Source organism: Clarias gariepinus, chromosome 3, assembly GCF_024256425.1.
Source record: "Clarias gariepinus isolate MV-2021 ecotype Netherlands chromosome 3, CGAR_prim_01v2, whole genome shotgun sequence".
NCBI lineage: Eukaryota > Metazoa > Chordata > Actinopteri > Siluriformes > Clariidae > Clarias > Clarias gariepinus.
This window is the reverse complement of record NC_071102.1, coordinates 334407-357500: the sequence shown is the minus strand read 5'-3', so window position 1 is coordinate 357500 and position 23094 is coordinate 334407. Positions and strand designations below refer to the sequence as shown.

The following is a 23094-nucleotide window of genomic DNA, read 5'->3' as shown; positions in this document are numbered from 1 at the left end:
CGAGGAGGACGAGGACGATGAGTTTGATTACTTTGTGCGCTGTGTAGAACCTCGACTCCGACTGTGAGTACGCCTTTCACTTCTGTGTGTGTGTGTGTGTGTGTGTGTGTGTGTGTGTGTGAGAGAGAGAGAGAGAGACACAGCAGTGCACAACATGATTTGTCTGTTTGTCTCTGTTTCTGTCTCCTTGTTTTCACATCAGTAACTCAGTGCGTGAGACATCATTTCGTGTTGACCAGCAGGTGGCAGTGTGCACCAAGTTATTTATTCATTTCTCCAGCAGAAGAATAACATTTACATTTAGGACTCGAATAACGTTTACTGGACTCTTTTATCCAGAGCGACTTACAAAAAATGCTTTGAAGTTTCCGTCATTGGTTTATATATTCACACCGGGTTACTGACTAAGTATCAGTCACACACTGTTGGGGAGGAATTTTTATTTTTTTTTATTTGTTCAAGTATTGAAGAAACAGAGAGATCTTCAGTTGTTGTTTAAAGATGGTCAAAGACTCAACTGGACGGACATCTAGAGGAGGTTCATTTCACCAGGGCCCCATGTGGAATCAACCTCCTCAGAAAACAGTCTAGATGCACGTCTTTAGCTTTTCTCTGTAGAAGGTAGTTTTGGCAGAAGTCCAGTAAGAGACAAGATCTGCATTGAGCTGCGATTTCGTCTACTTTCGTCTCTCTGCAGCTTTTAATTCTCTCCTGTTGTTGTGCAATACATGGGATGGTCAAGGACACACACACGCCAGTTTCAATTAAAACAAAATAAACAAGACTTATTAAAGCAGTGGTCTGTTATGCAGAGAATTTCTCTAAACATTTTCCAGTCCGTGTTCTCGAAACAGTCCTGAAGAGCAGAGATGCCAGGTGTCACCTGAACCGGTTCTGAACGCCTGACGAGTGGTCTGTAAGCTGGAATGTGGTCTGGGTAGCCGAGGTGGGGGCGGGGCTCTGCCCTATATGCACCGGGGATGTTTGTGTAAACAGGGTGTGTGTGTGTGTGTGTGTGTGTGTGTGTGTGTGTGTGTGTGTGTGCTACAGGTATTATGACGTCCTGGAGGACCGTGTTCCTGCCGGTCTGGTGGAGGAGTACCACAGGCTGCTGGAGCGCTGCACACACACCTTTAAGCAGTTCTCCAGTCTGAGGAACGTCTTGAGCAGCGACTCTGACTCGGAGCTCGACAACGTCTCCATGGTGGAGGGACTGCGCATGTACGAGCTCATGGAGACGCTCAAACGCCGACTACGCATCATCGAGAACCCACTGCTCAGGTGTGTGTGAGTGTTTGTGTGGGTGTGTGTGTGTGTGTGTGTGTGTGTTCATTGGCTGTGGAAGGATCATTGTTTAAGAGCTGATGAACTGTTGTTGTAGTACACTCGTGTGTGTGTGTGTGTGTGTGTGTGTGTGTGTGTGTGTGTGTAGGTACGTCCTGGGTTACAGGATGAACTGCGGTCAGCAGTCGTGTCGTCCTAAAGGCGAGCGTCCCGGAGGAGGACGTGTGGTCCACCTGGTCTCCTCCTCCACCAGCGTCCTGTCTCTCCACAGCCTGATGATGGAGAAGCTCCTCCCCCTGTACTCAGGCAGAGAGTTCGAGCTGCAGGTATCTCCTCTGTCTGTCTGGAGAAGCTGATTCAGGCTCCACCTTCTTTTTGTCTCCATGTCTCCTCTCTGTCTCCATGTTGGTCTCTGTGATGTCACTTCCTGTTATGGAAGTAATGATGTCATTGGGTGGTTATGGTTTATGATGTCATGTTGTAAGACCTGGTGTGTGTGTAGTTCCACAGTGAGCCAGTGGGGGCGCTAACGGCGTGCTATGAAGGAGACGTGATCATCATCTGTCCTGGTCATTACATCGTCACCAGCGCCATCAGCATCGCCGACTCCGTCCAGCTGGAGGGTGAGCGCCCCCTACTGATACGGCCTTATTTTAATGTTTATGTAATATTTGATGTAATATTTGATTGTTTCTTATTAATTAATCATCATATTAGCGCCAGGATTAATGTAACATATCTTATAGCAGACACACATACACACACTTACAGTGACTAAATTTGAGGTGATGTGTCCGGTTCATAATTATGTGGACAGAGAGTGAGAGAGACGTCTATGAGCTCCAGACCACAGAGCTGTACAGAGGCACAAACACACTGTCTAAATACTTATGAACCAGAGTGTGTGTGTGTGTGTGTGTGTGTGTGTGTGTGTGTGTGTGTGTGTGTGTGTGGTGAGCAGCTGCACCCTGAGGCTGATGATGATGAAGGTGATGGTGGTGGTGATGATGATGGTGATGATGATGGTGATGATGATGGTGATGATGAAGGTTGGTGATGATGAAGGTGATGATGGTGATGAAGGTGATGGTGGTGGAGCTGAGGATCTTCAGTGATGTTTCTGAGTTGTTTTGTTTGCGCTGTGTGTAATGACCCTGTGAGACGAGAGTGATGTATAAATCAGTGGTTTTACACAGTCAGTCGCTGGTTTATGTGACGGTTGTGACTGTAATTGTGCAGAAGCTGTTTGATTTTCAGGACTTTATCGCTCGCCATCAAACCCTGAGAGAAGAACAGCTCCACTTTATCACCTCCTTATAAACGTCTCAGAATTCAGCGCTCTGCATAACTGTAAATCTCTCCTTGTGTGGGATTATGGGCCTTAAACCTCCACCTGTGTGTGTGTGTGTGTGTGTGTGTGTGTGTGTGTGTGTGTGTATATATATGAGAGATGATGATCACTAACCGTATAACACTCTGTACATTTGGGAGAAACTGCTTTCACTCATATAGTGTGTATTACTGAGCTGAACTTTGACCTCCTGACCTCCTGACCTCCAGGGGTTTATCAGTGTGTAAGTCCGGATGCTGAACAGAAACAGTGCAGAGTCTGTAGGTGGCGCTGCTGCTCCATCATCAGTCTCATGTTCATTTCTGTAGTTTAATCCAGATTAGTGTCTAATAACATGAGGTTTAATAAGACGGTGTCTGATCTATCCCATGCTGTGGCAGACGATCAGACGATCAGACTGTAGTTCAGAGCGCTCCCTCCTCTGCTTCCAGAAATTCCCTCCAGATTCAGTTTTCCAGAATGGATTATATGTTTTTGCGTGTGTGTGAGAAGGGGTGTGTGTGAGAAGGGGGGTGTGTGAGAAGGGGGGTGTGTGAGAAGGGGGGTGTGTGAGAAGGGGGGTGTGTGAGAAGGGGGGTGTGTGAGAAGGGGTGTGTGTGAGAAGGGGTGTGTGTAGGGGGTGTGTGAGTGACGTTGTGTGACAAGTTAAATGAGGAAATGAGGTGCTTTTGTCAACACTCGACCTGTGCAGCTCGATAAGACTATCAGGTGTGTGTGAGCGTGTGTGTGAGCGTGTGTGTGAGCGTGTGTGTGAGCGTGTGTGTGAGCGTGTGTGTGAGCGTGTGTGTGAGCAGATAACGATGAGACAGAAAAGCTGAGCTGGAGGCTTCAGAAGAGCAACTCAATTAAACCACCACCTCGTTAGCATAATATCAGTTCTCTCTCTCTCTCTCTCTCTCTCTCTCTCTCCCCCTCTCTCTCTCTCTCTCTCTCTCTCTCTCTCTCTCTCTCCCCCTCTCTCTCTCTCTCCCCCTCTCTCTCTCTCTCTCTCTCTCTCCCCCTCTCTCTCTCTCTCTCTCTCTCTCTCTCTCTCTCTCTCTCTCTTCCTGTTGTTTTTTAGGGGTCTGAATGGGGTCGTGCACAGCTGACCTCATGACAGATTAACACACACACACGGTTCCTCTGCTGATTGTTTAAAAACAATGTGTGTGTGTTCAGGTTACGGTTTGCCGGATGAGATCGTTATAGAGAAGAGGAATAAAGGAGACGCGTTTGTGGAGTCGGTCGGTGCCGATGTGAAGATCTCCAACCTGAAGTTCATTCAGCACGACGCCATCGAGGGCATCCTGTGTGAGTGTTTGTTACGTCCCGTGTGAGTGTTTGTTACGTCCCGTGTGAGTGTTTGTTACGTCCCGTGTGAGTGTTTGTTACGTCCCGTGTGAGTGTTTGTTACGTCCCGTGTGAGTGTTTGTTACGTCCCGTGTGAGTGTTTTGTTACGTCCCGTGTGAGTGTTTGTTACGTCCCGTGTGAGTGTTTTGTTACGTCCCGTGTGAGTGTTTTGTTACGTCCCGTGTGAGTGTTTTGTTCTCACAGGACTCTGTGCTTTTCCTTTGAACTTTACCATATAACAACAAAAACTTTGTGTGTGTAAGTATTTGCCCCCATTACTGCTTCTCAACTAGCACATCCTGAGGTGAGTCACATGGCTGTCTGAGGTTCAGAGGGAGAGAGAGGGAGAGAGGGAGGGGGGGAGAGGAAGAGAGGGAGAGAGAGAGGGGGAGAGGGAGAGGGGGAGGGGGAGAGGGGGAGAGGGAGAGGGGGGAGGGGGAGAGGGAGAGGGGGGAGGGGGAGAGAGAGAGTAATATGGTATTGTGCTCATCAGTATTATGGGATGTTTGGTGTAGGGCCCTGACATAAAATTCCAAATAATCCTGTTTCAGTTTCAGACGCGACACACTGGAGGAGAGACAAAGGCTGTCTGTCTGTCTGTCTGTCTGTCTGTCTGTCTGTCTGTCTGACTGTCTGTCTGTCTGACTGTAGGTGTGAGACAGGGGAGGTTGGAGATGGAGAACTGTGTGTTACAGTGTGAAACTACAGGAGTGATCGTTCGAACATCTGCTCAGCTCATCATGAACATGTGTGACCTTTACGGCTCCAAGGTGTGTGTGAGCGTGCGTGTGTGAGAGTGTGAATGATGTTCTCCACAGTTTTAGTATTAGAGATGCATCATTGTGTGTGTGTGTGTGTGTGTGTGTGTGTGTGTGTGTGTGTAGGGAGCCGGAGTGGAGATTTATCCCGGGAGTGTGTGCAGTCTGGTGGGAAACGGAATCCATCACTGTAAGGAGGGGGTTCTGATTAAGGTGAGGGGGCGGAGCTTCACCTGCTCTAAACGGTGTGGAGGGTGTGATCTCTGCCAGGCTGTGTGTGTGTGTGTGTGTGTGTGTGTGTGTGTGTTACACTGCAGCACTTTGATTAGAGACTCTCACGTGCCGAGTATTTAAAGTGTACTTCTCTTGCAACTCAAGTCACACACACACACACACACACACACACACACTGTATCTGAATAAACGGTACATAAACAAGGTGTGTGTAATTAGTGTGCAGTGTGACGGAGCCTCAGTTCTTTCACGTGATCTAATACTGACGTGTGCTGTGGGCGGAGCTAATAAACACAGCCAATCAAACACTGCACTGATCTCCACCTCTGAATATTCAGCAGGTTCTGTAGTAATTCACTTTTTACCTGTGAATATAATTTGTGTGTGTGTGTGTGTTTGTGTGTGTGTGTGTGTGTGTGTGTGTGTGTGTAGGATTTTGCAGATGAGTTGGACGCTCCTCCTCAGATCACGATGGTGAATAACGTGATCCACAACAACGCAGGTTACGGAGTCATTTTAGTAAAACCTGAAGACCGCACAGGTACACACTCGCACACACTCGCACATGCACACTTGCTCACTCTCTTGTACACTCACACACACTCTCACATTCACTCGCACACACATCTGTCTCCCCTCCTGTCTCACTCTGTTAGCTAAAGGTTGTGGGTTCTCGTCTCATTAATCTCACTCTTTCATTTCTAATCTCACTCCCGAGTCACGGCCAGCGTTTAATTAGACTCATTAACACTAAACAGCAGCAGCTACTCATGTAACTCTGACTCAGTGGGGGACAGAGACCTGTGTGTGTGTCTGTGTCTATCTGTGTGTGTGTGTTTGTCTGTTACACACGTGTCATTAACAAATATCGTACACTTTAATATGAGATGCGAAAATTAATTAGTTATTAATTAAACTTTAATTTATCACTCTGCAGCTGCTGCTAAAGCTGAAAGGAAGGAGGAGCCATCAGAAGGCGGGGCCACAACACCAGAGGCTGAAGTCTCACAAACAGAGGGTGGGGCTGCAACACAAGATGCTGAAAACACACAATTTAAAGGCGGAGCCACGATGGATGAGGGTGGAGTCACACAAACAGAAGATGGGGCTGTAGAAACAGAAGGCGTGGTCACGTCCACATCGGACGCGGAGCCGACATGTGTCTCAGAGGAGGAACATCTAGTTGGAGTTCCTCCGGAAGTCACTGCAGGAAATGATGTCATCAAGCGCGAGCTCCTGGCCACGTCGGTGACGAAGCGGCGCGCCGGCGGGGGCCGCGTGCAGGACGTGGGCGCCATGAGGGCGGACGAGAACCTGCTGAGTCAGGACATGTTCGTCTCCATCGAGGGAAATCAGTTCCGCCGTAACGCTATGGGCAGCTTCGGCACCTTCCTGTACTGAGACTCCGCCCACGGCCACGCCCTCATCACACAGACGCTTCAGACACTTTATTCTGTAACTCACCCGTTCAGGCTTTTATTTAATCTCACGCGGCTCTAACAGCTCGCGCGTCCGCCACTTTGTGTTTAGTTTAAATAAACGTAGGAATGACGTGATGAATGTAAGCAGTGCCGCGACACTAACGAGGAGTTTTATTGAAGTTTTATTGCACACGCAGGGTCGTCACTACTCGCCGTCACTCGTGATGTGTTTTAATGTTGCAGTGTTTAATTTCAGTCACGTTGATGTGATGAGACACCGAGCGGTTAAACAGTTTTAATGGTTTTGGGATGTGACGTTCACCGCACCGGGAGGGGGGGGGGGATGGTGGGTGTGAGTGTGTTTCTTGGCTTAGCGCTTCACCTTGTGTGAGACACGTCGCTGTTTAATTCCTGTTGATTAATTTTCAGTGGATTAAAGGTCTGCTAAAACCTCATTACGCCTCGGGCGCGTTGATTAATTATAACTTTCAGCGTGTGCAGCCAACACGGAGAAAACTCCCTCAGGTTTGACCTGCATTAACCTCTATCACTTCCAGCAGCCCAGGCCATTATCAGTGTGTGTGTGTGTGTGTGAGATTAATGCTGCGTACATGTGGAGGTTAAATCACGACATAACTCTTTACAGCGTGAGTGTACAGAAGGTGAGGGACATGACACCTGACGTGAGAGTAATTTATACACACCTGTAGACAGATGTTCAGAAGGAGGATCATGTGAACACCTGCTTTATTTACACAATCTGTAACACCTGAGGAGTGTGATTATTTATACAAATGAGTGTTTAATATCACACCTGAACGCAGGGGACTTTAATGAGAGATTTAAACTATTTAATGTTTAACGTGAGACCAGCAGCTCGTTAATCATCTGCTGCATGTCGTTAATACCGACTTAAACACTACAATAAGCTCCGCCCCTTGTTCTGTTCTGTAGTGCATTATGATAAGCTCCGCCCCTTTGTTCCATTCTGCAGTGCGTGATGAGCTCCGCCCTTTGTTCTGTTTTGCAGTGCATTATGATAAGCTCCACCCCCTTGTTCCGTTCTGCAGTGCATGATGGGAAGGTGAGCGTGTGTATCTGCCCCCTCGGACGCCAGCCCCGCCCCCCGCGGGCTCTTTGAGGCGCTCCTGTCAGGCTGAACTCTTAATAAGGACGCTCCTGTCACACGGCGGCGTTCGGGACCGCGCTCGATTTATCTCTTCATTTCCCGAGTCAATTAGAAACGCTTTTGTGTAGTTCATTAAAGAGCGCGGCGTCCTCGTCTGAAGGTCTGAGCTGCTCGTTTAAGATTCATCACCACTCCGTGTCTTCATTTTGCAGCTAATTATCGCTGACAGGATTAACACACCGTCTGCTGACATTTTACACTTTTTTTTTTTCCCGATCAGAATCAGAAGCTTGAATTCTCCACAGGAACATCATCCGTCCTTCATCAGGAGCTCCACCCTGAAACACAGCGTATAAACTTGAGTGTGATTGAGATAATTTAACTCCTGTGTTTTTCACTTCTTGATAAATTGTTGTTAACCGTCTATAAAATTAAACGTTTCTTAAGAGAAGTCTTTATTTTTGTTGTGAGTCAGGAGATGGTGCAGAATCCTGATATTTATGATAAACACCTGAAACTGCAGTAAAGTCCTGAGTCATGATGGAGCTGCGAGGGGAACGGTATTGTCATGGGAACGGCTCTCAGAGACCAGAATTTTAAGCCTCTGCAGTAAAATCAGTATTTAGATGCAGCTCGTGGGTGAGATCACGGACCTCAGCTGTCTAATCGGGTTCTCCTTAGAGCCCAGGATCACTGCAGCAGTGTGAGAACCTGAAACAAGTTCTCCAGAACCACAAACTGCTCCAAACCTGAACTCCTGACCTTCTGCTGCTCTCTAATAACGAAACCTGAGGACACCAGTAGCATCTCTCTTCCCTCGGCCTTACCTGCTGTCTCTCTCTCTCTCTCTCTCTCAGTAACTGTGTGTGTGTGTGTGTGTGTGTGTGGGGTTGATGTGACTCCCGATCACAGACTCGGTACATCAGTGTGAAGCCGGAGCTCGGAGCTGAACGCTTTGTTTACTCTTCATTAATTTTCAGGTTTTTGTAAAACACCTGAAGACGCTTCCTGAGAGACGATCATGTCTCGCGCAGTGAGAGACTGACCGCGCGTCCTCCATCGGTGCTAAACAGGGAGATCTGTAAAATAAGGTGTTAATGTTGCTCTGAAACCCCAAGCTGTGATATTTATAATGACATTAACCTCAGTATCACTGTGTAATGAGTGTTTCTCATTCACACACACACACACACACACACACACACACACACACAGCCAGCCGCTCTCTCAGAGCTCTGATGCTAAGCTCAGTTTAGCGTGGCTTTGCTTTCGGTCTGAGACGCCGTTTTCCTGTTTAAACCCAGTTTGACCTGATTGACGTCGACCATCTGTGAGAAACGCTGACAGATCCACACGCATCACAGATCAGCTGTAATCCTGACAAATAACTGGGATTTTCACTCATCTGTGTGTGTGTGTGTGTGTGTGTGTGTGTGTGTGTGTGTGTGTGTGGGGAGTGAGGCAGTAGATCAGTCCTGCAGATGGGAGCGTTTTAGTCAAGAACTCCATCTGCATAGACAAAAAGAAACCGTCCTTACTGAATCCTGAGCATGGATAACCAGACACACACACACACACACACACACACACACACACACACACACACACACACACACACACACAGTGTATGTATGTATATATGCAGATATGATTCTGTGTGAAATGCGATAAACATAATTTGTGGGCTTTTACTCAATCTGGCAACTTTCCTTTAGTCACAAATACATTATAATTTATTGTTTTTGTTCTGTGATTTTTTTTTTTAACATTCCTGAAAAAACTGGACATTTCAAAATTACAAAATCACACACAGCGTTATGTAAGTCAGTTTAACCAACACCTTTAACAGTCTGGTGTTATTATAAGTCGTGAGGGTCGGCTGTTCTGGATCAGTTCCTATAAGAACAGTATCGTGTCGAGTGTGTTAGTAAAACCCATCGAGCTCCATGATGATGAAACTGTCTCTCATGAAGACCAAACCTGAGCTCTGCTGCAGAGGAGAAGTTCATTTAGAGTCACCAGCTTTAGAAATCACCAATTAACAACCAGCACCTCAGATTAGAGGCGTTATGAAGCTTTACAGAGCAGAAGGAGCAGATAAACATCTCAATATCAACTGTTCAGAGGAGATTATTGTGTGTTTTGGATAATAAACACCTTCAGTGTTGTTTTACAGTGTAGAGAGAAATAAACATCAGGAACGACCATGGAGTTAGGAAGGGTGTACAAACTTTTGACTGGTAGTATATTACATGTTTTGGCTAAACACATCCATTATGACCCAATCACATCACTTCTTTCTGTCATGTGATCAGTGTAGTGTAACTCTGCGCAGTAAAATCCTCCCAGCTGTGAGTGAAATACTGTAAATGTGCTCAGTGGATTTTTGGAGAACATTGAATGCAAGAAGAAGAAGAAGAAGAAAGTCTGTTGGTGTGTCTGTAGTTTCTCCTGCAGTGACCCAGTTCTATAACGAGTTCTATATTGAGTTCTGCTCCAGGATGAGGCTGATGCTGCTGTAAGCTGAAGCTTTTCTATTGTTTGTAACAAAATTCAACACTTTTCTCCTCAATTTCATCTCCTAACTCACTACAGGAACACAAAGAGTGAGTTTGATGTATTTTTTAAATCCGAGCATATTATTAGCTGATATATATCTGAGCTGCCAGAGATCCAGACTCTCTCTGCCCTCCGGACCTGTCTGACCCCGTCTGGTGTCAGGGGACGGTTTCATTCTACCAGGAAGACGGTTCTGGCCTCCACTGGTGTTGGCAGATGTTTCTCTGAGGACTTGACTTGGCTGCAGTTGCTCGATAGTTCAGGACTGAAATTTCTTATGTGTCTACCTGAGTCTCCAATAACCAACTGGACTCCATATGAACTTCTCCACATCTCCTGTTATACTGAACTTCCAGCCTCCTAACACACAGTATGAGTGCAGATCAATCCCTGCTATCTGTTATCACCCAGATGAGGATGGGTTCCCTGGTGAGTCTGGTTCCTCTCAAGGTTTCTTCCTATTACCATCTCAGGGAGTTTTTCCCTCAGCACCGTCACCCTCGGCTCGTTCATCAGGGACGATCTGATCATTCTGATTCACACACACACTCACATTCCATACACACACACACACACACACACACACACACACATCTCATACACACTTAAATAATTCTTATGATTGTGTAAAGCTGCTTTGCGACAATGACAATCGTTAAAAGTGCTATACAAATAAAATTGAATTGAATTGAATTAGGACTGAATTTCAGACTTAAATGACCAGAAACACAACAAAGCTGTGAGTTATAGCATAAAAAATAGATTTAAAAATATATTTGTTCTTTTTAATATCATTTTACTGAAATACAAAACACAGAATATAATCTGTAACACTTCTGCCCTCATTCAGTCCTAAAAGTGCAGAATTGGAGTTATCTCTGTGAAACACTTTATATATCATTAATGTCTTAATTAGTCTTAAACTGTTTTTAAACATAAGGCAATAAATCAGAAAGTGATGAGTTTTTATGTAAATCAGGTTTATATCTAATTCAACAGTGTACCTGAATATAATAGACAGTAATTAGCATAAATTTATAATCACTGACTGTTTTATTACTGTAATTTAACATATTAGTATTTGACCTTCTAATGTAAAGGGCTGCGATCTTAAGATGTAAATAAACAAATTCATCCATTAGGTTTTAAATTAAATTTAAATTGACAAAAAGTAAACAGTAAAAATGACACAAGGACGCCATCGGGATGGAAATAAACAATAAATCAGATGGACAACGTGTGTGTGTGTGTGTGTGTGTGTGTGTGTGTGTGTGTGTGTGTGAGAGAGAGAGAGAAAGAGGGAGAGAGCTGTGAACATAAACACAGCAGAACTGAGGAATATAATAAATCATTAGAACACTTACACACACACCTACACACACACACACACACACACACCTACACACACTCACACACACACACACTGGTGATGGAGTGTGTACACCGCGCTGAGGCTCCGAACATCACTGATCAGGATAAGATAAATAATAAACATGTGTGTGTGTGTGTGTGTGTGTGTGTGTGTGTGTGTGTGTGTGTGTGTGAGCGTGTGTGTGTGTGTGTGTGTGTGTGTGATACGGAGAGGTAGAGATCGAGAGTTTGAGTATTAAAGCAGTTTTAATGACGTGACTGAGAAACTTTTCCTCCAGAACAGACTCATCGTTTCCGTGGCCTGGTTATTTCCCTCGAGGCCGCGTGTGTTTGGTCACTTCCTCCGTTACGCCTCTTTTATATGTGTGTATGTGTGTGTGTGTGTGTGTGTGGGGTGGGGGGTATCAAGTAATGCACACACACGTACACACACCGCTGACTCAGCGTGATACGATACTCTAATAATAATAAAATGCTGAGCAAATACAAATGAGCACTGAGATCTAAACACCACATCTTTCAGATCACACACACACACACACACACACACACACACATAACTTATATAATATTAATAATAATAATAATTATTACCATTACATTATATAAAATTATTATAATTATTATTAGATTTGTGGTTTATCTGGTATTCTCTCTATCTGTGTGTGTGTGTGTGTGTGTGTGTGTGTGTGTGTGTGTGTTTCTGTAGTGCACAGTCAGGACACTAAGCTCCATCTGCTCCATTTTGACCTTTGACCTCTCGCACTGTGACCTGGTGGAACAGAAACTCTTCAGCTTTTGACACAACAAGACGCCACACTGAGAGTTCAGCAGCCTGCAGATAAACACACACACACACACACACACACACACGCTACAGTTACAGGTTATACCCCACGGAGCAGACAGGTGGCGCTGTGAGCAGCAGTGCGCGGGCGCTCGTCCAGCCCGGCCTGTAGAGTGTAGATCGATGCTGCGGTGTTTATAAAGCGGCCGCGTTATTTACTGGAGCCGGTGATGAATGTGAGCGAGTGCTGGTGTCAGCGCGGGTTTAATAAAATAAGTGCAGCGGCTGCAGGGGGCGGCGTGGAGTCTCACCACTCTGAGGGCGCGCAATGAATTATCTCCTGCAGTCAGCAGGAACAAACACCGGGAGCAAGTGAGGCACTCAGAGGGGTTCAGCTGCGTCTCCACACCTTCTACACCTCCAAAATCTCCACCACCTCCCACACCTACACGTCCTAAACCTCATGATCCAGTCCACACACTACATCTGTCAAAATCACCTGTCTGCTGACCACAACGGTCTTTCATTTCTTGCTCATTATCTTAGTGTGTGTGTGTGTGTGTGTGTGACTTGTGTGTTAGAGATATCCGGACATCTTCCTCATGAGAGTACTGGGGTGAAACGATGGAGAGAACGAGGAGTCTGCTCTCTCATGTCTCTGCATGTGGTCGGTGCAGGCGTGAAGCTGGAGCTTAGGGAAGAGCTGAACTCCACTCCACCAGGGTGCCACTGTTGGGCCCTTGAGCGAGGCCCTTAACCCTAACTGCTCCAGGGGCGCCGTATCATGGCTGACCCTGCGCTCTGACCCCAGTTACACCGGGATATGAGAAGAAGGAATTTCACTGTGCTGTAATGTATATGTGACAAATAAAGGTTGGTTTAAACTAAAGTCTTTGTCCTCGTCCCTTACACACAGAGATCTCTCGAGTTTCTCTGAATCTTTTGATGATGTTACACGCTGTAGATGATAACATTTGCAAAGGTTTAGCAATTTGATGTTGAGGAACGTTGTTTTTAAAGTATTACACAATCTTTTTATGCACTCTTTCACAGATTGGAGAGCCTCTGCCCATCTTTACTTCTGACAGACTCCGCCTCTCTGAGACGTCCCTTTTAAAGCTAGTCATGTTACAGACCTGATGCTACATGTTCTCCTAGCTTTTCAGCCCTTTTTTTTATATTATTATTTTTTTTTTTCCAATTTTCTCCCTAATTTAGTTGTGTCCAATTCCTCCCCGTCACTAGGGGGCTCCACATTAAGGCTACCACTCAGTCAGGAGGGCCGAAGACTATTGCGTGTTTCCTCCGAATCACGTGACGTCAGCCGACCACATCTTTTCGAACTGCTCGCTCACGCACCGTTAGGGGCGGAGTAACACACTCGGAGGACAGCGCTAGCCGCTCCTTTCGCGTGCGCGAGCTCACAGACGCCCCTGATTGGCTGTAGAGCCGTGATTAATGTGGGAGCGACCAATAGAGTGGTCTATTGTGAATAAATTATTGGTTCATGTAATTTGATAGACTTTTCCAGAACACTGTGATGGTAATGGAAGTGTGTGTGTGTGTGTGTGTGTGTGTGTGTGTGTGAGAGAGAGAGAGAGATGCTGCAGGCAGGTTTAACTGCCCAAGGCCAGGGTCCATGTGCTCCTTGTGGCTCTGCAGTTTTTAAGTTCCTGCTGTTTTTAGTTTTTATCGCAGCAGAAGCTTCACTAAGCAGCTGTCAGTGTTCCTGCACGTCTCCTCACATCACAGAGAGAACATGCATCACTGCGCGTCGCTCCGCTGCTTCGGCAAACACACCGTCTCTGTGGAGATACACTGTGAAGACAAATTCATCACACACACACACACACACACACACACACACACACAGCTCTTCAATTAACATCACAGTGTTACATGTCTGAGACCTCGTGGAGAAAATATAAAATGTCACAAGGTTTCATTTAATTATTTTCCAGAATTATCTACTATAGATAAAAAAACACTTTTATGTGAGGAGAACATGAGGAGAGTGGATGAAGAAGATAAGGAGAACATGAGGAGAACATGAGGAGAGTGGATGAAGAAGATAAGGAGAACATGAGGAGAACATGAGGAGAGTGGATGAAGAAGATAAGGAGAACATGAGGAGAGTACGAGGAGAGTGTATGGAGAAGATAAGGAGAACATGAGGAGAGTGTATGAAGCAGATAAGGAGAACATGAGGAGAGTACGAGGAGAGTGGATGAAGAAGATAAGGAGAACATGAGGAGAACATGAGGAGAGTGTATGGAGAAGACAGGGACAAAAGGAGAACATGAGAACAAAAGGAGAACTTGAGGAGAACATGAGGAGAGTGTATGGAGCAGATAAGGAGAACATGAGGAGAATGTGAGGAGTGTGTGAGAAACATGCCTGATGTTGTGTTTTTCTTGTACACTTCCTGTGTAAGTGCAGCTTTATATCGAGGAGGATGTGTTGCCATGGCGACTGTCGAACGCTGGAGAACCGAAACGCAGCGTGTCTTTGTTCTGACTGAGGAGGAGTGAGAAGAAACTTTTCACTACTAATGAACACATACTGCTCAGACCTGTGTGTGTGTGTGTGTGTGTGTGTGTGTGTGTGTGTGTGTGTGTGATAATGATGATTTCAGGTTAATGAGTTTTAGGCAGCATAAATATTCACACCCCTGTACATTTCCACATTGTGTAGCTTTATAGTCTGGAACTGAACTGAACCTCACTGAGACACTCGGGTCTGTCGTTGTGTAAATCACCAACATCTCTGCTGGCTTAGAAAGTATTTGCCCCCTCTAGGGATCAGTATTTGGCAGAATAACTTTTATACATTCAGGGAGATTAGATTTTCCCCCTGGCTGTGTGTAAATAGGACGGGTGTTTGACCTGGTCACGGGGTGACTGACGTGACTAAACTGAACTGAACACCTGCAGCTGCAGACAGATGGAGATGTTCTGAGTGGAACAGATGAACCTGATGATCACTCAGTTCTCCTGAACAAGCTGTGAGAATAAGACGAGGAGCTGTGAGGAAGTGAAGCTGCAGATCAGATTAACATGATTAATTAAACACTACATGCCTGTATGTATATAGCACAGTGGGCAGATGGTGTCTGTTGCATGATGATTTGTACACACACACACACACACACACACACACACACACACACACACACACACACACATTATCTGCGTCCCATTCCGTTTGCAGGGAATGTCGGTAAAGGGAACTTCCCTCGACAAAACTCCACCATTCGGACCCCCTGCGAAGTCACCAGCGCAGACGTCACTTCCTCCCTGCGTTACCATGGTAACATAAACACCTCGGGTACCTGTCACTGTTGCTGTGGACATTTCACACTACGGACATTAAATACTGAATATTTACTGAAACATAAACTTATACCATTATAAAACATACTATTGAAATGTGTATAACTCGTAAAAAAATATTGATTAATAATAACAACAATAATAACAACAATAATAATAATAATAATTTATTAAAGATGTACGGAGATAATAGTCTCTATAATACTAAGGATGTCCTGATTAAATTAAAATGAAAATTTTTGTGTCCTTTTAATATGAAGTCGTCCTTGATAATAATGATAATAAATATATAAATTATTTTTCGAGCTCCATTTTTTTACGCTCCAGTGAGACGAAATGACTGATGGGACATTTTTCATTCCCTTTTCCGATGTTCGCTTGTTCCCTTGTTCCCTACATTGTTCCCTTTGAACTGAACATTTTTACTCCCTGCGGTTTCGATTCACACTTAACATGACTGAACACCCTGTGTAGTGCACTTCTCAGGGTACTGCAGGCCTTTTGTGTCCCCGTGTGTGTGTGTGTGTGTGTGTGTGTGTGTGTGTGTGTGTGTGTGTGTTTTATAAGAACCATCATGCAACAGATGCCATCTGCCCACCGTGCTAATGTCCAGCAATGTGGTGTGTTGATATTCAAACAAACAGCTTGTGTTGTCACAGCTGCTGTGTGTGTGTGTGTGTGTGTGTGTGTGTGTGTGTGTGTGTGTGTGTGATAAATATGTGAACTAGAAATGCAGTACAAGCAGCACTTAGTGATTCATGCTTTTAGTTAAAATAGATTTTGGCATTAGCCCAGCATCAGCAACACACACACACGCACACACACACACACACACACACACACACACACACACACACACTGTGTGCATGATTTATGCTTGGTTTGGCAGAAAATTGTAATTTGTGGTTCTACAGATGTGAATGAAGGTTGTGTATTTTTTATATCAGTGTAAAATTAATTTCAGCACACACACACACACACACACACACACACGGTTATACATACAACTGGTCCTGATGGTTCCTGGTTGTTGATCAGTGGACCAGTTCATGTCCAGCTCTGATCCTGGTCAGTGGAACATCTAACAGTGTCTTTATGAAGTGTAGATGTTTTGTGATTTAAGTCCTCGTCCTTGTTGTCCCTGTGTCCTCACCCCACTGATGCTCACTGCTCCTACCTGCACGCTTCTGTATTCACTTACATTACAGCATGTGGTCGACGCCCTCATCAATATGTTTTTTATCTTACATTTTTATCTCATTACACATCCGAGCAGTTGAGGGTTAAGGGCCGCGCTCAAGGGCCCAACAGGAACAACCTGGTGGTTGTGAGGTTTAACCCTGAGACCCTCTGAACTGTAGTCCAATGCCATGACCACTGAGCTACCCCTGACCGTCTCCTGACTGTTCCTGTCATGGTTCATTGTTCTTGTGTAAACCATCATCACTTAGGATTTGATTTTTCAGTCTTTGGTGATGCTCAGATGTTCTCAGATGTTCTCACTCGTCTTCTCCCAGTATTTCTCCGTATTCTCCGTGGCTCTATGAGAGCTTCTGTGTAGATTAATTAGTGAAGCTGTACGTGAGCCAAAAATAGTCCTGAGATCATTTCCTCCCGCAGACTCTGGGCAGAGCGCCGGCCTATAGATCATAAAATAATACGAGAGCGAGCACAATGGGCTCCTTCTGCTTATTACGGTCTGTAACAAATTAAAATTAATTCAGTGGGGGGAATTACTGTCTCGCCTCTCCTCGTCTCTCTCTCTCTCTCACACACACACACACACAACCAATATTTTTTAACGCTAGCAGACAGTTTCTAACTTCTAAAGCCTGCCTGAATGCTGTGGGCGGGTCAACCATAAGCTTTGTGGGTAATTAACAGACTGGTACAGAGCTGAAGGTACGGAGGGCACGATCATCATCATCCTGACATTCTCCAGTAGAACAAACAACAAAAACTTGCAAAACCTACACACCTCACACCTCCTCCTGCCAGCTAGCCAGCTAATGGCTAATGTTTGTGAATCCATTAGAAGTGGAGAGGAAAATTAAAATAGACTTTATTTCAGAGCTGCCAACTTTAAAATGAATAAATTCCCTTAAATAAGATGATTAACATTAACGACATTACTAATGCCTGTTTTACAGAATGATAGCGCTGCTCGTAGATTACAGCCTGACTGATTCTTTCCGATCATTAGCCGTGTATGCTAACAGCATGCTTGTGTTTTTAAGTGAACAGAGACTCGCTCATTAGGAAAGCGCAGCTTTATAAACATGTTGTACAGATGGAATTTAAGTGTAGGAGATCAGGCTGTGTTACAATAAGACCCGCCCACCATGCCTTCATTACTTATGATATGCTAATGACACACCCGTGTATAATTGTTATATTTTATAAATTATTTAAACTGGACATTTTAATGCTTTCAGTCTGAACTGATTTCATAAAAGTGTAAATTTTCTAGTTTAACACAAATTATCCCGACTTAGACCACACCCACATAGATCGCACATTCAGACAAAAATTCCTTGACCACACCCATTCTGACCACACCCTGTTTACTCATTCCTGTATGTAAAGATGATGTTGATTTGACGTTGTGCTCAGGCTGCTTGTCTTTTGGCCTTCTGCTTGTATGGTGTTTGTTTCTGCTGGTATTTTTGAGTCTTTGGTGATTCCGTTCTTCGTACATCGCGTGACACATTCGAGATGAACTGACACATCTAAGATGAGATCATCATGCTAATTACGATCTGGCTAATTCGGTTCTTCGAGCTCACCTGTTGTTGATGATTAGTATATCTGGATTGAGTTGTCTAGGATTATTGCGCATTCGTGCGTTGGTTTAAAAGGCGATATGCATCGACAGTAGAAACACTGATCACAAGCCCTGCGATTGGTTGACGAAATGGAAAAAGAGCGGCTCAACTTTTTTTTTGTAACATGTGTTATGCGCTGAAATGCCCCCCGCCATGGATTGCCCCCCCCCCCCCCCCCCACACACACACACATAATCGCTATCAAATATTATATTAGAACATAAATTCATAGGTTAGTGGTTTACAAATTACAAATTACATGAGACCATAAAATAAGCAATATGAAAAAAACATGTTGTATATGAAAAAAAAAAAAAAGACTGGCAAACTCAACAACATCTTCTCCTCACTACTCAACCCACCGACTCCTCCCGCCCCTTCCTCTTTGACTGCTGACGATTTTGCCACATTCTACGATGGGAAGATTGCAGCAATCAGCCAGTCCTTCGCTCTCAACCAAACTCCTACAACAGAACCTCAGGACCTTTCCTTCCCTCCCTTAGCAGAATTCTCCAACCTGTCATCTGATGAGATTCAACAGATCATCTCGTCATCTAACCCCACCACCTGTTCATTAGACCCAATCCCTTCCACAATGCTCCAGGCCATCTCACAAGACTTCCTTCCCTTCACCACAGCCATCATCAACCATTCCCTATCATCTGGTCATGGTCCTGCTGCTTTTAAGAAGGCGAGGGTTATTCCCATCCTCAAGAAACCCTGCCTGGACCCATCAGAAGTTAACAACTATCGCCCGGTATCCCTGCTCTCTTTTATTTCCAAAATTCTTGAAAGAGCTGTTTATAATCAAATGTCTCTTTATCTCTCACAGAACAACCTTAATGACCCAAACCAATTTGGATTCAAAGTGGCACATTCCACAGAGACTGCCCTTCTGTCAGTCACTGAGAAGCTCCATGCTGCTAGATCTGCCAAACTGTCATCTGTCCTCATCCTCCTGGACCTGTCAGCTGCATTTGACACGGTGAATCACAAGATTCTATTATCTATTCTTACAAGCCTTGGAATTTGTGGAACAGCGTGGCAATGGTTTGCTTCTTACCTAGAAGATAGGTCATATGAGGTAACATGGAGGGGATCTACATCTGCCCCACGTAGACTCTCTACTGGTGTCCCGCAGGGCTCAGTACTTGGTCCTCTTCTGTTCTCCCTCTATACCCGGTCTCTTGGTAAGGTCATATCATCGCATGGATTCTCATACCACTGTTATGCAGACGTCACCCAACTTGTTCTCTCCTTTCCTCCCTCTGACACTCGGGTTTCCACCCGGATCTCAGCATGTCTGGCAGACATCTCATTCTGGATGGCTGCTCATCAGCTAAAGCTCAATCTCAGTAAAACCGAACTGTTGTTTATCCCTTGTGACTCATCCCCAGGTCAAGACCTTGTGATATCCCTGGACAACAACCAAATCACTCCTTCAGCCACCGCCCGCAATCTTGGGGTAACTGTGGACAATCATCTGTCATTTTCCCCACACATCGCTAACCTTACTCGCTCCTGTCGATTTCTTCTTTACAATATCAGAAGAATTCGCCGATTTCTTTCTTCACAGGCTACTCAGGTGTTTGTTCAGTCCCTTGTTATTTCAAGACTGGACTACTGCAACTACACCACACACTGCACCACGTTCCCTCCGATCCTCCAGCACTGCTCGCCTCATCCCACCATCTCTCAGGGATCGAGGGAGGCATTCATCCAGGCTCTTTTCTGTCCTAGCCCCTAGGTGGTGGAATGAACTTCCTCTAGATGTCCGTACATCAGAGACTTTGACTCAAGACGACTCAAGACACATTTGTTTCTCCAGTACTTGGACTAACCGCCAAAAAAAAAACCTCTTCCTAGTTGTGTTGGACTAATGGCACTCAGTTATTAACCTAGTTAACCCAGTGTAGTTAATCCAGCTAACTGAGTTAGCGACATACTAAGAACGGACCCCTGGTGTTTGTGCGCTCTGGTGTTTGTTTGTTGTGGTATTTGTTTGTTTGGGTTTTTTTTTTTGTTTAGGGGTCCGTTCTTCGTACGATGCTAACTCAGTTTGCTGGATTTGATTGTTGTGGATTTGTCCTGATCTTGGATTGTTTCGTTCTTCGATGCGCTTTTCGCATTTGTTGTCATAGCAACATATCCGTGAGCTTGAACCTGCTCGGGAGCAGCTTTATTTCATGTAAACAGGATTTAGCCTGCGCTCCTGGCGGGTTATTATAAAATAAACAATATACATGTATTTTAAAAAAATTAATATTTCTATTTTTTCATATACAACATATTTATGTGTGTTTGCTCTGGTATTTGTTTGCTCAGGTTTTTATTGCTCTGGTGTTTGTGTTTTCTGGTGTTTGTTTGTTCTGATGTGTGTTTGCTCTGGTATTTGTTTGCTCTGGTGTTTGTTCTGGTGTTTGTATCCGCTGGTGTTTTTACAGTCTTTGGTGATGCTCTGGTGTTTGTGTGCTCTGGTGTTTGTTTTTTTCTGGTGTTTGTGTGCTCTGGTGTTTGTTTGTTCTGGGGTTTGTTTGTTCTTTTTTTGCTCTGGTGTTTGTCTGTTCTGGTGTTTGTTTGCTCTGCTGTTTATGTGCTTTGATGTTTGTGTGTTCTGGGGTTTATATCTGTTGGTGTTTGTTTGCTCTGGTGTTTGTTTGTTCTGGTGTGTTTATTCTGGTGTTTGTATTCGCTGGTGTTTGTTTACTCTAATATTTGTTTGTTCTGGTGTTTGTATTTGCTGATGTTTGTTTGCTCTGGTGTTTGTTTTGTTGTATGTTTGCTCTGGTGTTTGTTTGCTTTAGTATTAGTTTGTTCTGGTGTTTGTATCCTTTACGTTTTTTGTCTTTGGTTATGCTCTGGTGTGTTCTGGTGTTTGTTTGCTCTGGTGTTTGTTTGCTCTGATGTTTGCTCTGGTGTTTGTTTGTTTGTTTTGGTGTTTGTTCTGTTGTATGTTTGCTCTGGTGTTTGTTTGCTCTAGTGTTTGTTTGTTTTGGTGTTTGTATCCTTTAGGTTTTTTGTCTTTAGTGATGCTCTGGTGTGTTCTGGTGTTTGTTTGCTCTGATGTTTGTTTGTACTGGTGTTTGTGTGTTCTGGTGTTTGTTTGTACTGGTGTTTGTTTGCTCTCTGTTTATGTGCTCTGGTGTTTGTTTGCTCTGGTGTTTGTATCAGCTGGTGTTTTTTTAGTCTTTGGTGATGCTCTGGTATTTGTTTGTTTTGGTGTGTGTTAATTCTGGTGTTTGTATTCGCTGGTGTTTGTTTGCTCTGGTATTTGTTTGTTCTGGTGTTTGTATTTGCTGGTGTGTGTTTGTTTTGGTGTTTGTTTGTTCTGTTGTATGTTTGCTCTGGTGTTTGTTTGCTCTAGTGTTTGTTTGTTCTTGTGTTTGTATCCTCTAGGTTTTTTGTCTTTGAGAATGCTTGGGTGTGTTCTGGTGTTTGTTTGTACTGGTGTTTGTGTGTACTGGTGTTTGTTTGCTCCGAAATTTGTTTGCTCTGATGTTTGTTTGTTTTGTTGTATGTTTGCTCTGGTGTTTGTTTGCTCTAGTGTTTGTTTGTTCTGGTGTTTGTATCCTCTAGGTTTTTTGTCTTTGGTGATGCTCTGGTGTGATCTGTTGTTTGTTTGCTCTAGTGTTTGTTTGTTCTGGTGTTTGTATCCTCTAGGTTTTTTGTCTTTGGTGATGCTCAGGGGTCCGTTCTTCGTACGTCGCTAACTCAGTTAGCTGGATTTAATTGTTGTGGATTTGTCCTGATCCTGGATTGTTTCGTTCTTCGATGCGCTTCTAGTATTTGTTGTCATAGCAACATATCCGTAAGCTTGAACCTGCTCGGGAGCAGGTTTATTTCGTGTAAACAGGATTTAGCTTGCGCTCCTGGCGGGTTATGATTGGTTGAAATGGCGAGGTCACATCTGATTGGTTAAAGAGCATGACTCACGTGGAAAAAGAAAAGTATATGCCCCCTGCCATGGCCCCCCCCCCACCCACACACATACTCGCTATTAAATATTATATATGAACATAAATTCATAAGTTTATTGTTATCAAATATGATATTACTATTATAATAAACCCTAGGCACGAGACAGCCGTCAAGACCATTAATACAAATTCTTGTATAATGTTTATTTTGTAACACATTTATTTTTCAGGGGTTTTTCAAAAAAATATGCAAATAAATATTTATATATAACAAAAATAAATATTTTATAATGATAAATTGGAAGAAACTAATTTTATTATAAAATAAACAATATAAAAGTATACATAATATTTCTATTTTTCATATACAACATATTTATTTTCATATTGCTTATTTTATTTTATTGTCTCATGTAATTTGTAATTTGTAACCTATGAATTTATGGTCTAATATAATATTTGATAGCGATTATGTAGGGGGGCAATCCATGGCATTTCAGCGCATAACACGTGTTACAAAAAAAAGTTGAGCCGCTCTTTTTCTATTTCGTCAACCAATCAAAGGGCTTGTGATCAGTGTTTCTACTGTCGATGCATATCGCCTTTTAAACCAACGCACGAACGCGCAATAATCCTGGACAACTCAATCCAGCTATACTAATCATCAACAACAGGTGAGTTTGAAGAACTGAATTAGCCGGATCGTAATTAGCACGATGATCTCATCTTAGATGTGTCAGTTTATCTTGGATGTGTCAAGCAACGTACGAAGAACGGACCCCTGGTGTGTTCTGGT

General features: G+C 44.2%; 1 protein-coding gene across 1 annotated transcript in view; it reads left to right on the top strand.

The window, feature by feature from the left end:
• Positions 1-7884, top strand: part of shcbp1 (SHC SH2-domain binding protein 1) — a 9962-nt gene extending 2078 nt beyond the window's left edge. Inside the window, exons 5-13 of the mRNA XM_053491453.1 lie at positions 1-63; positions 1051-1281; positions 1433-1610; positions 1787-1907; positions 3794-3925; positions 4617-4735; positions 4850-4936; positions 5390-5498; positions 5895-7884. The exon at positions 1-63 is cut by the window's left edge and continues 33 nt beyond it. Of these exons, the coding sequence (XP_053347428.1) occupies positions 1-63; positions 1051-1281; positions 1433-1610; positions 1787-1907; positions 3794-3925; positions 4617-4735; positions 4850-4936; positions 5390-5498; positions 5895-6358 (1504 nt within the window). The 3' untranslated portion in view covers positions 6359-7884. The remainder of the gene's footprint in view (positions 64-1050; positions 1282-1432; positions 1611-1786; positions 1908-3793; positions 3926-4616; positions 4736-4849; positions 4937-5389; positions 5499-5894) is intronic.
• Positions 7885-23094: the final 15210 nt, after the last annotated feature.